The 16,999-nt window shown below is 35.7% G+C and overlaps 1 protein-coding gene across 1 annotated transcript; it reads right to left on the minus strand.

The window, feature by feature from the left end:
* Window positions 1-357: 357 nt before the first annotated feature.
* eIF4EHP (eukaryotic translation initiation factor 4E homologous protein) lies at window positions 358-16,424 on the minus strand. Its single transcript, XM_083115629.1, has 6 exons — window positions 16,253-16,424; window positions 12,077-12,152; window positions 10,292-10,534; window positions 6,158-6,310; window positions 3,375-3,511; window positions 358-468 (listed from the first exon to the last, which is right to left on the minus strand). Exons 1-6 carry the CDS (start codon window positions 16,270-16,272, stop codon window positions 444-446), a joined length of 654 nt encoding a protein of 217 aa, XP_082971755.1. The 5' UTR covers window positions 16,273-16,424; the 3' UTR covers window positions 358-443.
* Window positions 16,425-16,999: the final 575 nt, after the last annotated feature.

Below are 16,999 nucleotides of genomic sequence, written 5' to 3' on the forward strand. Positions count from 1 at the left end.
AAAATAAATACATTTAAAATATAACGACAGTACAAAATGCATAAGTGACTAGTATTTTGCTAATATTAGCATTCATTTAGGAAATACTGCAATCAGTATTATCAAGAGATATGCAGAGCCTAAATTTGACTATATTTTCAAGAAATACTAAATATGTCACAGCCTGAAGTATTGCAAGATTGTAATTGCAGCTAGGAATTGTTTATTTTCATGCTGATGTTTCTGGTAGATATATTTCAAATTTGTATATCTTCCTTCTTCTTTTGTTTTCTTCCAGCACAGCCTACATTTCATAAGAATTTTTTAAACAGTTATGATTTGCTTTTTTAAAAAGAAATGATTACAAATATTATGTACTTTTGTTATGAAGACAAGATTTCTGTGAGTGAATGCCTCTTCCTGATATTTTTCTTATGCTTATTTGTTGAACTTTTCTAACTATTTCATACCAGTAACTGCTCCATTCTCCTAAAAGAGAAGCAACACATGAACCAGTCTTGGGATCAGCTAAGAAATAAATATCTGGGCTACTATTATTATACATGAGAATTTTACACACAAAAAATAACTAATCCTCTACAGTAGTTCATGGGTATAAAACCAACAGCTCACTATGCAATAATATTTTTGCACATTTTGTTATTTTCTACGATGGTGTTGGCATGCATTGGTTTATAATTTACAACATCCAACAGCATCATACGATAATTCCTTTTCAAGCCCTTAAAAAGGAACTATCTAATAATTTGGGGTAGTGTGTGAAGAAGTTGTGTGAATTGCTAGAAAGTTTTGTATTCTGTCGGTGCCACTTACAAAAGTGAAAGGGTAGGCATCAGTGACAGACACTTAAGTCCGAAAAATAACTTCATTCAAATGATGATGGCCATCTTTGCGAATGCACTCTCCTGAATCATTGTTGTATAGTGTTGATTTTGTGATGAATTGCTTCTTTCAGATTGGCAACTGTTTGGGGTTTTTCATGAAATGTTGGAACCGCAAATGCCATGCCATTGAAACTAGGGATGGCAACATCTGGTATAGGATAATTTTCTATCCGGATTTCAAATATATGCATATCAGATATTCTGATATCCGGATTATTCAGGTATTCAAATTATTCAGCCTATTTAAATTATCTTATTTGGATAATTTGAATGTGAGCATTATCCAAACAGTTGTATCGTTTATCCATTTTACGGGCTATCCACATTTTCTTTATTTGTCATATACGAATTTTCCACAAATCCTTCATTGAAGCTGTTCTATCCAGATATTCCGATTATTTGTTGTATCTGAAATGGATATCAGATAACTTGATATGGATTTTGTTGACATCCCTCCTTGAAACATGCTGTTGACAACTGCCATTGAATTCCTCTAAGTATGAAACGTTTGCGGAGTTCTGGTGCAACGAAAATGTGCAACATGGAAACATAGAATCAGAAAGGCAGATACACGTTTGATCACATAGCGTGATGACACAATATGATTTACTGTGAAGGAATAGTGGAATTTGAAAGACCCTGTTTCCAAGAAGACATCACATAAATACAGAGAAACTTAATACTCACTTTTCTGCGAAGCTGCTTTTTGTTGTTGCAGCAAGTTCCAATGAGGACCATCCTCATTGGCAGTGGCCACCGAAATTAATAGAACAACAAAAAACAGCTTCGCAAAAGAGTGAGTACCAAGTTTATATTTATTTATTAGAGGCAAGCAAATTTCGTTTTTGACGAAAACACGAAATATGAAATAACATGCTGTAATATTCATTTTTCATGTTTCTGAAAGGTCTGAGGTGCATTTTTCTACCATGTTTTGTCATGAAATAATACGAAATGAACTGCAAAATGCGAAATTGACTCTTAAACACGAACTTTACCGTTTATATACCGACGCGACACTTTCTGAAGTCTGAAGTATCCTGTGAGTTATGCAATTCATGGAAAATTGATTAATTCTGCTGTAAATATTTGAGAAGCAAAAATGGACCCCTTTACACAAGAATAAACTTAATACTCTGGTAACTACATAAATGTGCTATTAGAAGGAATAAGTTTATTTTGTGTAATAAGTGCAGTTTTTAAATCAAATTTAGGATTATATTCACAATTTTAAAACCAAAATGTCATTTTATTTACCACTTTTGATGTGATTATTCACCGCTAAAACTCCGAAATTTTATTTTATTTACTGCTTTTGAACCAGATATAGACTGTTTTTGTACCGAAATTTTGCTTTTTTATTTACCAAAAATATGTGCCTGTATTATTTATTTACCATGTCTCTCAAATGCTGAAATTATGTCAACAATGCCTACATCATCATCTAAGATGGTGCTCACTCAGCAAAGAGCAACAATTTACAGTTGCAACATGAGCAACTGCTTACAGAACCAATCAAGAGGCTGCGAGACTGACATGACTTGATTTCAATGTCACATTGATACCTTCATGGCTCTTTACAATGGGAAGCATTTGCATTTAATAATACTCACCTACCATTTAACAGATAGTTGCATGTAGGGTAAGTCTACAAGTACAGTAAAAGTTCTCAATAACGGACAGGCCTGGGGGAAAAATAAATGTCCGTTATTAAGAAGTGTCCGCTATTCAGAAAAAAAGTGTAGGAGCTAGGATATTACACAATAGGATAAGCATATTACAGTACGTACTTTACGGTGCTTTTTCATGAATAAGAGGTCCACTCACAGGCATGTTGTTGCTACGAGCACAAAAAAACCATTCAAATGTTAAGTTGTCAACGTTCAAGCCCGGTGTTTTGGGAAATGAGAGTTTACCAGAAAGATTTTAATTTCCAGTCCACAATTTAAGGATGTCACTTTTGTTTCTTAAAATGTCACTGGTCTGTGTTTTCCAACAGCAAACCGCACGGGCATGTCTCGAACACTGAGTTTCTCTTTCTCGTACACACTGATGACTTCAACTTTTTCCTTTAAAGTCAGTCGTTTGCGTTTCTGCGACATCGTAGCAGAAGTGACACACACTTCTCAAGATAACCACAAAGAATACTGTCTGCACTTTTAAAAAGAAATACGTTCGGTGTAACATGAAACAATGCACACTAGTTCGAAATACTGGCCATTGTTGTGTAGAATTCCAGGAATTGCGACCATCTTCTTTGAGGCTGTCCGTTATTAAGAAGTTTTATATGCATTGGGAAGGTAGTTTTCAGTGTCCGCTTCCGTTATTGAGAAGTAATATTGCTATTAAACCCCATGTATTTCTGCTGGGGATTTTTAAAATGTCCGCTATTCTCAGAGGTGTCTGTTAGGAGAAGATTTACTGTATAACATTTCAAGAATGAGTACAACTGCAAATAATATAAAAAGAAAGCAACTTATGTTTACTTACTTTAAACTGTCAGTATGTGTTTTATATTCCATAATGGTGTTTGGAGGCAAGTTTAAAACCCTCCTCAGCGTGTCCCGGATTCTGGCAGTTGTAGATTGATCCGAAGCAGTCTTATTCCACACAGATATAATGTCCTCCTGTAAAAATAAAACCAATGATACAGAGACATTGTGTAAGGTAGTTACAAATTAATAAACTTATAAAATAGATTAATATTTCTAACAGGGACAGGAAAGATTAATTAGTACTCTATTTGCACCAGTTGAAATAGGCATATCAGTGTATTTATGTGCTGAATACCAGTGTTTTTGTAAACTTTCAATTTTCTTCTTCTTGTTCTTCATCTAATTATAATTTTTGGGAGGGAGGTACAATGTATAAATTCCACTTACGTTAAAAGTTCTGACATTCAGGAAAAAAACAAAATCCACTTCACCACTTCATAGTTCTCAAGCTTGGGTTATTATTTTTTTCTTTTCAATCACGGCAAGTTTCAAAAGTGCATGCTTGAAAGGTCCTCGTCTGGAGAGGTTTACACACTGAACAGACTCCCATCTGCTAAAGGTTAAACATCATATCCAGGAGCAACTGTTTAATTTTATACGTCAAAGAAAAGGAAGGGATCAGATGGGATCACCTTATCCCTCTTGATAATTGACGGCTTATTGCTTGTTTCAGATGGTGAAGGTGAGGAGGTGTTACTTGTACCCTAAATCTGACCATGAGCCCATACAGGTGAGAATTCGGAGGTGAAACGCTTGGCATTCTTCAGTAATCACACATTGGCCATGGTGCCAGAAGGGACAAGGGGACTAAGCCCTCCCTGACAAACAAGTAAAACTACATGATGCTCCTTTAGCCTGCATATGAATCTTTGTATGGTATTTAGATGTATACTAGAAATATTGTCACACCCATTTGCTTCTTTACTCATTTTGTTCTGGTGCCATTACACATAACACCACTGAGTCCTATGATGATCTAAGTAGAAAACCCATTCCTGTGACGTCCTCGCCTTGTAATCATGGGGTCCCAGGTTCAATACCCGGTGGAGGCACATAGTGGTTCAGATCCTACATTAAGCTGTAGGTCCAGTCCCGACTAGCCTTACTGTGCATAAAGTGGACTTAAAACACCAACTCAATCCAATCCAATCCATTCCTGTGACCCCAAGCTTATGAATGTGTGTTCTAGCCTCAAGGTTGGTCAACAATTGATTAATTGATTTTACTTATTTTTATTTTGCTTTTCTTCCACTTTTGACTGCAAAGATGAGGATGAAGCTGATGAAGGGACACTCACAAAGAACATCCATGTCCAGGCTGGGATCTGAATCTGGGACTTCTCTCATCATGGCATTCTGTGCTTACCACTATACCATGGAGGTTGACCCAACAACAATTGTGACAAGAATATGATATGTCAAGATTACTTCCATTAGTATTTGGTAGGGTCAATAAATTATGTGATTAATGCCGTGAAAAAGCAAAATAAAGTGACAGAGTGATGAAAACCTCACTGAATGACTGACTGGCACCTTGGAGGCAAATTGCACATACACAACCTCCCTTCCCTGCCAGTGCTGCCACCTAGCGACATGGTCTGGAACTCATCTCGCAGACATGTGGCGTACCCCAACCTGCCCAACATATCCCATAAGTTTCATCGCTCTGTCACTTTATTTCGCCTTTTCATGGCATTAATCCGGTTATTTATTGACCGTACCAAATAATGTATCGTTCTCTTCCTGTAGAAAAAAATAGCTTATGCACTTAAAAAATCAGATTAACAATAACTGACACTGAAATACACACTAGATCCTATTTTATTTAATGAGGAATATATAACTGATTTCCCATGAAAGGAAGAATATAGTTCTTAACCCATATCACACAATCGAGGTTGGAAAACTTCAGAAGCACATTCCCCAATGTCACCAGCAAGAAGAAAGAAACTAGAAAAAAAATCTGTAAAAGCATGAGGAAGTAAGTGAATTGTGATTGAGCCCATTCTAATTCCAAGCGCACATTTTTGTGAAGGTGAGGAAAAATCAAAGAAAACCACTTTGGCACTTTCTTAGATTATTCAAAGTCTAGTCCGAAAAGTGGTTTTGATTTGATTTGATTTAGTTTATTTTACTTCGCGTTTTGTGCCTCTTGGCTAATTTGCGAAGATGGGGATGAGTGATGAAAGTGATGAATGGACATTCACAAACAACCAAGCCCGACCGGGATTCGAACCCGGGACCCTTGGCGTCGCAGCGCGATGTGCTAACCACTCGGCCACAGGGTCGGGCTCCGAAAAGTGGCATTAAGCGATTTTTGGTTTGGCAACGGTGCATTTATTCTCTGATCATAGGCAAAAGGTTTGAATGCTTCTACTTGTAGATGATCTAAGATGTTATTTCCTCTGTTTCGTCAAGGGAGATGTGAGAAATAAAAATTGTACCCCAATCTCTCCCCATAGCCCAATCATGAATCTTCTTCTATGAAACGCCTGTCAGCAGGAATTTCAACCACATTTGGTGAATGATCTGCTGCAAGAAGAAAAATAAGAGAGCAAGTAGTCAGTGCCCAACAGAACAGCCTTCTGGCAAATTTTATAACATCGGCACATTTGGGAAAATGAATAAAGAGGGGCACATGAGTTATGGCAAACGTAGGATAGAGGTAAATATCCTATTACTTATTGTGGTCTTTTGACGGGTTCTGTATCACTGAACATATTAAGGAAGAAGATATAAATACGAAAACAGAAAGGTGCCTTATTCAGCACAGACTTACATTAAACCTTATTGACACAACAGCACCGCAGATTTCTTCTCCAACCATGAACTGTTCACCAAGCATTGCCAGCACAAGGTTTTCCCAACATCGGGAGGCTAAACCTTTCCGCAACCTTACGATCCATTTTCCACCACGTTGGTTCGCTTCATCCTGAAAAACATTCATAATAAATGTTAACACTCAAAGATGTTATTCCTTATTACTTTGATTTTATATTTTGATGGGGTAAAACATTGCAATCTTTTTAACTTGAATTATTATTACTATTTCCCTTGAAATAATCTTTAATTATACATGTTCTTGTTGATTCGAATTTTAGATAATTTGAGTTTTTTGTATCACCTTGGAGTTGAAATTATAAAGAATCCATTGTAATAGGTAACATTATGAGGAGAACATTTATATATATTCACATAACTGGAAATATAGTTGTGGAAGGTTCTAATTTTGCTTTTTGCATATCTTTTTAGTATTTAGTTTCACTATTATAGTAGTAACAGCTAACTAAAAATTATTTTTTCACTTTCATTCTTTAATAATAAGTGTTTGAATCCATAAAGGGTAAAAATAACTAATTTCAAAACAAGAATTAACTCAAAGTACAGACATAACTTTTCTTAGCAAGTATTCCTTTTTTATCATAAAAAGATATTTCAAACATAATGTGTCCAAAGCATATCTTAATGACTAATCAATCATTAATGTATAATGTATAACAAACTTGCTTACAAAACTTTCAAGGTCTACTTTTTTGTAACCTCATTTTTACCCCCTGTACAAATTAAAATCTAACTGGACAAAATATCTGATCGAATCAGGGTAATGAATATGTCTCAATGAGTCACAATACACCAAATCAACACAATTTTGCACAAAATTCTACATCACAATTTCTGATTTCCATGAAAATTTGGCACGTTTTTACTTATATGAAAAATCAAAATTTCTATTTTAATCAGATTTTTTAAATCACAAGCACCATTAGCCCCATTCGGCGAGCCAGACAACTGCATGATACATCTGAGAGGAAACACGTGACTACCAACTTCCAGCTTAAGATCACCTTAGCTGAATCGCCGGACGGTCGTACGCGGTCTGTGGATGAAACTAGTCAATGCAACAACTAGCATACAAGCTGTAAAGGGGAAAATTACGGAGAATAAAAATATTTAGGAAAGAATGAAAAGCGTAGCTACTATTCACGGGAAGTGGATAAATATGGTATATCTTCTTTGGTCATACGTTTAGTTGAATTTAAATAATTAAAATCAATTTTGAGTTCATTTTCACATTCCGAGATCAATCAAAATATTTATTCTGAATAGAAAAAAATGTTACCACGTTAGGTCTCATTATGGATATATACTTGGCATTAATTAAAGTGGGTTGTATTGTTCAAATCTTTTGTCGAAGTCACGCTCATCGTTATCTGAAGCAGACGATATATTCCGTGAACGTGGTCTTCATATAAAACAATCAACTTCTCTCTTCTTCTTCTCCTTGGCTTGCTCTGGCTGCAAGATGGCTGTAAGCCGTCTGAATGGCCGGATGGTTTCACTCAATAAGATATGATGTCAACTTCCACCTGCCGAACGCTAAACGTGCAAAATCTTCAAGCTGACTAGAAGTTGTCTGGCCTGCCGAACAGGGCTATTGTGTCACATATTACACAAAAGCCTCTAGAAAGATGCCATTATAATAAATTAGTCTGCTGATTTGTTTTTAATAAACTTTTAACAACTTCAAACTGAGTTAACATATCAACTAAAGATATACATGTTTACCTTATATCCACGATAGAATTCAGTGTACTAAATTTCATTACAATCAGGAAAGGCCTATCTGAAACAGTGTGCAACAACCAGTATTTTCATATTTCTGTCATTGAACGCTACTTTTCTGCCACTTTTGACTAATTGTGACAAAGATGATGAGTGATGACCAGGGAACGGATTTATATGTACCGTATTTAATAATGTATAATGCACACAGCAAAAATTTCGTGCTTATTATGCACGGAATAATTCAGACAGCCAACATTAAACCATACAGGGTCATTCCATGATTTTGGGATGCTTGGATCGATTTTTCATGTTTACGGAACCCTATCATGTTATATATCGTTGTAAAGCTTAAATCCTGCAGTTTCTGAATATGGCAATAGTATTTCATTCAAGATAATGACACTAATGTTCAATGCTATTGAAATAAGTTCATCACAAAATGAAGGAATGGTCTGATTTCTATGGTGCTTTGGATGAAAGATAACATAAGGAAAAAGAAAACAATACTTAAAATGTATTACTGTATAATAATATATAATGGTGTGTGTAAATTCCTTAATGGAAGAAATCTTGTGCTGCTAACTGCTAGTTTGAAGGTCCTGAATGTGCCTCGTATAAATGTTACATTAGTCACGATAAAAGCATATATTTTGAAGTTCTTTTAGAAAAAGTAAAGAAGGAATGAGCACAAACACGTATAAAAGTTTGAAGGCCATTTCACATGATTTTTCACTTTGTAATGCGACACCAAGAGAAGCCAGGCAACTCTGGTGGAATTCGAGCATGCACCTTCCGTCACATGGGATGCATATCAGCAGTATTTGTTGGGCGAGAAATAATAGAAAATAACTTTTTGAGCACTGCAAATCCATAATGTAATTTTGATCTCGTTTTCTACTATTACAGAATAAATAAGGTGGTTAAAGAGCAAAAGCTTTGGGATGCTAAACACAGTGGAGGGAGAGGTGGCATGGGTTGGAGACTTATTGTTTACACAAGAGGATATTCTCCTCTTGGTCCACATAGCAACAGGTGACTCATTGAATAGGTATGAGGTCATTCACTCTTGATCATCATAGCAACAGCTTTACGACCTACAAGTAAGAAAGCCATTTCTTGAAACTGAATTGTACTGCGCATTATATACGAGATATAATTTTTTTGTAACTTTTACCCATCAAAAACCAGGGTGTGCATCATTATACACACATAAATACGGTATTTACATTTTTATGAATGAAGCTGAAATCAGCTATATTTTGTATTACCCTTTCGCATCATGGCATGTAGACTCGAAAATTCCAGTTTTTGATTTTCCATATTTGTACATATATCACGTTTTGGCTCATATTTTACATATTTCTACATATTATTTCCATATTTCAGAACATCTCAACATATTCTCCACATTTGCACAATAACTACATGTCCCCGTGTGACCAAAAGAGTTGGGTGAATTTCTTACAAATAACTGACAAAGTCCGAAGTGACGGTAAAACAAACAAAAGTTTAGGACCTTTTTATACCCTCCAATTGTGTTAATTACACGTTTTCTGTCATCCGAACAATAATTGTTTTCCCCCCACCTCCCAACTGTTTGCTTTTGCTATTGTAAACCACTTGCAATTCCTGTTTATTTACAATTGTTGTCAACAATAGAGCATCCGCTCCTGGTTGTCACAAATGTTATTTTGGAAACATTAACTCAAGCAGACATCGTGAGGAAATTTGAAATACACTTCCATTTCTTCTTGTGATACTATACACGGTTTTAGTCAATATAAATCCATTTTAAAAGACAACAGAAGGAAATTCACATTTGAACACTTATACAACAAAATTTTGTTAGTCGTCGTTTTGGAAATAGAAAATGAAAATTACAATTAATGTCAATGTAAGCATACTGTATTTAATGTAGCTTGTGTAGTGCCTTATATTATTAAAAAGGTAAATTTTTACAATTAAGTCCATACTTAACTCCATATTTCAGTGGAAATAACTAAATATGTTATTTACATATTTAGCACATATTTACTACATATAAATCTGTTCCCTGTTGATGACCATATGAAATTGACCAGGTCTAGAACAAGAGAACTTCAGTGGTGAGATTGAAAGTCGACCACTTAACATGCAAGGCCAATAAGCCAGCTGTGGAATGACCAGATACAGAAGCGACGATTAGGGTGGGCGGCTGCCCCCCACTTTTTGCCTCATTTGGCCTCACACTATACTAAACCTTATCTACCAAAAGAAAGTAAATTGTCCTTGACCCCCCCCCCCCCCTAGTTTTGGAAGCCAATCGCAGCCACTGCCCAAATACGTAACAGATAATCAAATATCTTACCTCCCACATAGGTTTGATCCCATCTTTAAATAAGTGGAAATCACTGTGACTCTGCAGCTCGGATGGCCTTATTAAATGGGAATACAACGCCCAGAACTGTTCCACTGAGGCAAAACGTCCGATTAATTTCAGATTTTGGTCAAAACTTTGTGTAGAGGTTTGTTTTCCAGGAGATCTTCGACTGAACCATAAAGAATAGGTGTACTGTAATCTGTGTTCTCCCGGAGGCACTTCGACAGGTGGCTGAAACAAAGGTGTTAAAGTTATATATCAGTCATATACATATAAAGTCATATAATTGAACTGATATCAATGCTGATAATTTACCTGATTCTCACCTATACTGATACCTGAACATTTAACAATTAAAAGTTGTTAATATTAATACGAAAGAATTCCACTGCATCAATTTACCAGAATTCTACTTCCAAATATTCAAAGAATTACCTCAAAATATTAAAATAGTTGTAATTTAATTATAAAACTAATTCTTCACACACAACACTAGTGCAAATTGAATGAAAACTTTGAATTTTGCATAATTTCCATGATAATGAACTCCACAAAAGTGTTGCTTGCATTTTTGCGAATCCAAATATTGGAAAATTATCAGCTGGTATCAGTGAATAAATTTTAACCAACACTTTTGGATACTAATCATTGACACTAATATTGGCTCAGACCAAGTACCAAATTTTTTATTTGATGAACAGGCATTCATAATATTTTCATGGTCACTTTGAACAACAAAAAGATTACTTTAAATAACTCAGTGGATTTATTGAGACTACAAACAACAGGTTGCATGTGTACCAGGTGTACAGTATATAAAAATGAAACATCAGGATGTAAGAACAACCACAGTAAACCTCGACACAAAGAAGATAAGTTAACGGTTCCGAATGTTTGCTGATTTCTTCAAAGTTTCATACAAGGACGATGAAATATCGCAGAATTGTAGAAATGATTGTTCTAGTGATTTTAACCTTGGTGAAAGTAATTACCAATCTTTCGAGTTTCATAAAGTGCAATTTATCAGTGAAAAAAGACGTAAAATCTACGTTACACAACGAAGAATAAGGGGAAAGTATCACAGAAGATTGGAAATAATTGTGAACATAAATTTGAAGCTTCCTGATTGTACTTTTTGTAGCAAAAATCCTATTTATAAGTGAAAAGAAGATTTACAAGGTACCTTACGCAAACATTCCCGTATTTACCTGCTGCTGGCTCTACACATGAGGTTCAAAGAAATATCTTGTTCGAGACACTCCTAACCTAACTATGTAAGCATTTATTGACAATTTTGGCTAATTGGAAACTACAAAATAGCTCCCCACAAGGTAAACAGACCAATTCAGAAAACCCCTTCGCATCCCGGACATATGAATTAAGATGGCAGCAGCAGTGCGTAACTAAGACAACTAAAAGGAATGGCTACTGGCAAGAAAAGAATCACATAGGAGTATACGAAAGTGAAAAACCATTCTCAAGCAAACACGCAGTAAGTAATCACAAAAACTCTGAAGAATATGTTAACAGACTAACATGAACTGAACCATGTAAAACATGTGTGCATAGCATGATGAAATTGTAATTAAACAAAATGTACTTGGGCCGAATAAACGCCTAACCTATTCAAACATCTGATTACAGCTTCAATTTAAATTTAAAATTAATTTGCAGAAAACTCTCTGCTGTCAGGCACTAGCACATTAACAATTTTTTCCAGTTGAAATAAGTTAAAAACAGCATGATAATTGACAAACCAGAATGATCTCTTACCAGAGCACCCTTTTCCATATTGTGTAAATCCTTAGCTCCATTCTCCTCTTCACCACTGTCATCACTGCTCTTCAGCCTAAAAAATAGTAAATAACACTCATTCCCATCATTATTGCAAGGAACAAGCAAGTAAGGGACAATTTCAAATTATATGGATAACAAATCGTCAATGGTAAATGTAAGGTATGACTTAAGATGATCGGACCCCTCTCCTATTTTCTTCACATGAATGATGATGGGGAAAATGCTGGACAAAAATAAAAGAATATAGGCTACTTAGCATTTCTAGACTTGAAAGCGGCATTTGACTCGGTACCTAGAAAATATCTATGGGAGGCATTAGAAAGTAAGGAAGTACCTAAGGAACTTATTAAAGCAATAAGAAGTGTATATAAGGATGTAAAAGGAATAGTAAGAATAGAAGGAAACGAGTCTAAGGAATTTCAAATAGAAAAAGGAATTAAACAGGGAGATAGTCTCAGTCCTTTACTTTTCATTAATGTAATGGATGAAATAACTAAAATTTGCAAAAGAAGAACCCCAAGAGTACAAATAGAATATTGGAATATGAGAGTAGTACAACTGCAAGTATTGCTATATGCTGATGATATAGTCTTAATTGCTTTGATTTGATTTGATTTTGATTTTAGAATATTGGGTGTGTCAGCACTAAGGCTATTTTGCACCCGTCACACTATACGGGGTCCAGCCCCTTACCGTTTCACATAACAACTCTAACGTTGCTTAATTAAAATCATAAAATGTTAAAATATTAAAATGTTCTGACTTTCGTTAAAAGCCGAGGATGCAAAGAACACTCAGCACAAATAAGGACAAAACACAGGACAACACAAACAAAATTATACTGGCCATTGGGCCAGTCGCCAGAGCCTCGTTAGTCTGCAGTCCAGGGTGTACTATGTGGAAGTGAGGTTGACTATTGGGTGCACTACGTGGAAGAAGCACCCCTTACACCCCAGTCTTAATTGCTAGCAGTGAAGAGAACTTACAGAGGAGCGTAATAGAATGGGGAGAAGAACTTGCGAGAAAAGGGATGAAGATTAATATTAAGAAAAGTAAAGTTATGCAGGTGGCAAAAGGAGAAAAAGATCATGAAATAGCAATTAGATATGGAAACGAGAACTTGGAAGAAGTAGATGAATATGAATATTTAGGAACCATCATAACAAGTGATTGCCGCGGTGCCTAAGTCGGTAACGCGTCTGACTACCATGCTAAAGGTCCCGGGTTCGATCCCCGGCCGGTTCAAATCCGGGAACTTTTCTAACGATGGAAGCGGCCCCGGCGCCCACCCAGCGTCGAATAACATGGGTACCTGGGGGAAACCCTGGGGGGTAAAGGCGGTCAGGGGCGTGATGCTGATCACATCACCCCCACTCACGACCGGATCAAGAAAGTGTAGGGTGTTACCCCCACACCCCCTATACGCCTTCATGGTGTGGTGCTAAGCACAGGGGAGCACTTTACCTTTTTTTTCATAACAAGTGATGGTAGGTGTGATGAAGAAATCCTAAATAGGAAAAGAAAAACAAATACAGCATATTATCAGTTCAGTAAAACAATAATGGGAAAGAAAGAAGTGGCAGTAAAGACAAAAATGCAGCTATACAAATCAGTATTGGTCCCTACTTTAACATATGGAATGGAAAGTTTACCACTTCAAGATAAACATCTGAGTAAAATTCAGGCTAGTGAAATGAAATACCTGAGAAGAGCTGTTAATAAGACTAGGAGAGATAAAGTGAGGAATGAAAGAATAAGAAGAGAAGTGGAACAGGAGTCGCTAGAGAAAATAATTGAAAAGAGACAGCTAAAGTGGTGGGGACATGTATTCAGAATGAATGAAGACAAAAGGTAAAGCAAATTCTAGAAGTAAAGGTGCAAGGTAGGAGAGGTAAAGGAAGACCAAGGATAATGTTTGAAGACAGAATGGAAAAGATTGGAAGAGAAAGGAATAAGACAATAAATATGATGAAGAGAATGATGAGAAACAGACAGGAATGGAGGAGATGGATCGAGGCAACCAACCCTACGCTATGATGGCAGAAGGGGACTAGAGGAAGTAAGTAAGTAAGTTAAAATTTGTCGGAAACGTCTAGAAATTGCAAAATAGTTGCGAACCATTGACGGGTGGTTAGGTTAGGCAAACAGTTAAAATTTGGTGTCGTCAGTGGCGTGTCCAGGATTTTCGAAAGGGAAGGGTTACATACACTACTTTTGGTAGTCATCCCTCATTTTGCCATCTTTTCCTACATTTGACGTTCTTTTCTTTTTAGGAATACTGTGCCAAATGGGGGGGGGGGGGGTTTAACCCCCACCAACCTCCCTTGGGAACGCCACTGGGTGTCGTGGTAGTATCAGGATCTAGAAATTGCACAATAATTGCGAACCATGACGTGTGGTTAGATTAGTTTTGGTTAGGTCAGGCAAACATAGTTAAAATTTGGTGTCGTGGTAGTATCAGGAATATATATATATATATATTTCCTTGTGAAACAAAAAATTTCGCGAAAATAGACTGTTTCCATTCTGAAAACTAACACCTTATTTTTGCAATTTCTAGAAGTTTCCGACAACTTTTAACTTCAGATTCGTGATTAGGAGGTCTCAATTAGTATGCCAAATATGAAGAAAATCGGAGAGGGGTCCGGTCATCTTAAGTTGTTCCAAATGTAACAACTGCAACTGCAATTACAAGTAGAGGCAACTTCTTCGGTATCAAGCAATATTTTGCATCACAGAATTGGTCGGTAAAATTACAACAATGTGAAACATTCTCTGAAGCTCATAAGAACATTTTTGACGTTTAAAAAGATAACTCATGGATGCCAGGTAAATGCTAAATGTATTATCTTAGTGCAAATACCTGTTGAAATACTTCTTACTTATAAATGCTGTATCAAAATATGAAAGCTCATAAAGCTGTCATCAAAAATAAGTATTTTGCCAGTTCACACTACTGCTCTGTAATGCATCGTGTGTATTACATAATCACCATCTAAAAACATAAAGGAGTTAATTGACAATATAGAGAAAGTCTTCAATTTTGTTAATTTTCAGTATACTAACTAATTTTGACCTCCTAATCATGAATCTGTTGTAAAAAACGGACGCCAACGTCTGGAAATTTGAAAAAAAGCAGATTGAATTTTTTTATATAAAGGTGTATATGCGTAGTTTTACGAATGAAATGTTATAAGTTTTACGAACGAAATGTTATAACTATGCTTGCCTAACCTAACCTTACCTTAAATGGTTATCCGTGAATGATTTGTGGGCCAATGATCATTTTCAATAAGCAATTCCTAGTTTTGTAGCACGTAACCGCCGAGCAATGTTTCATCACTACGGAACACACCATATGAAGAATTATCACGATAAATAAACAACTTCTACACGTAAATGTACAATTTTAACATGCAAACCCCACATCGTAACTCCAGATACTTCACCAGGAGTGCATAAGAAGTGAGTATAAGAACTAGGAAGTGAATTAGACTCTCTCTATATTGTCAATTCTTACCAACATGAACAATCACGTTTCATATTTTCTCTTTGCCTTATTACAACTAATGTACGTACTCTCAAAACAATCCTACAAAAATAGCAAAAAAATTACAACACAAGTATACCTTGCAGTTTCATATTTTTTTCTCCATGATTAATGGAAGTAATTATTTATTTGCCTTTTGCAAGCAGAAGGATGAAGTGTTCCTTCTTCCTATAGACCAAAACATAAACATTAACTCTTTCAGTGACAGGTGGAGGAATGAGTAGCTCTTGTACCATTCCATGACCTGTTCGTGCACTATCCACACAAAACTTAGGCACTATAGTCTTCACACGAGCGAGACGACATGCACACTTAACAATTCTTCGTGTACGCGTACTACCTATTTATTAAATTAAATTTGCGAACTTAAATATAAAATGTGCTTTGTTGCCAAATAGGTCAGTGACTGGCTATACGGTTATACTCGGTTTATAACTGAAAACATAAAATTTTCATGAGTTGAAGAAAAGCAAACTATGTCATTCATTTCATAGATTATTCTACTATCTAAGGAATAAAATATAATACTTTGTAGTCTTTCATGTTTATTGTGGCCATTATGCGCAAATAAGACATAACTAAATGGAATTTTGATTACTTACGCATCAAATTTATTTGACATTCTGACTAAATTACCAACTGAAATACGCTCCCACGGAATCACTTATAATGATGAAATATAACAATTTTAATTTCAGCTGCGCTTATTGTAATCCAAAGTTCTAATATAAATATATTATTTTCGCCACGATCTGCCTTCACGCAGTTGCTCTCTTCTTTTGTTTTTTTGTGCTTTCAACATGCGTGAAAATGTAATTTCTACAACGTGATTGCTTCCTTTCAACATTTACACCACAGACGTCCTTTATGTTCAGGTCTCTTGACAAAACTTTACACGGTAGATAGATCTAAATTTTCCCATATGAATCTTGCCACTTCTGTGCGTATTTTCATGAAATCCATCTCTCTCTAATATGTAAACTTTTAGAATGTTATTTTTATCTGTGATTTACATCTTCTTTTACTATCGAGGCTTGGCAATACTACATTACATACAAAAAAGCGGTTCGATTCGTTTTGGAAATGCAGTAACGTGGATATGTGAAATTAAAATTGAAACTGAAAGATTTTTCGTTCTTGTTTGTGTGTGTGTTGTTGCTGAAAATACAAAAATACAAGGAAGGTAAGAATGGCCAATGGTAAAGATCAGTGGGCGAACTTATGAATAAAAATAATCCACATAGCCTACAAGGTGTAAAAACATTCCATTTGTCAACAGTTGCGGAATAATCAGTGTATCACTGATGACCTGTTGAAAGTTATTGAATGTATGTAAAAAAAATAAATTA

The sequence above is a fragment of the Lepisma saccharinum genome, chromosome 30, assembly GCF_977018435.1.
Source record: "Lepisma saccharinum chromosome 30, izLepSacc3.1, whole genome shotgun sequence".
Taxonomy (NCBI): Eukaryota; Metazoa; Arthropoda; class Insecta; order Zygentoma; family Lepismatidae; genus Lepisma; species Lepisma saccharinum.

Excerpts from the sequence above, each read along its gene's own strand:
- eIF4EHP (XM_083115629.1), bottom strand. The coding sequence starts at position 16,272 with ATGTCAAATAAATTTGATGC. Across the intron at positions 12,153-16,252 it reads ATGTCAAATAAATTTGATGC|GCTGAAGAGCAGTGATGACA; the intron begins GTAAGTAATCAA and ends ACTATTTTTTAG. Across the intron at positions 6,311-10,291 it reads GGATCAAACCTATGTGGGAG|GATGAAGCGAACCAACGTGG; the intron begins GTAAGATATTTG and ends AATGTTTTTCAG.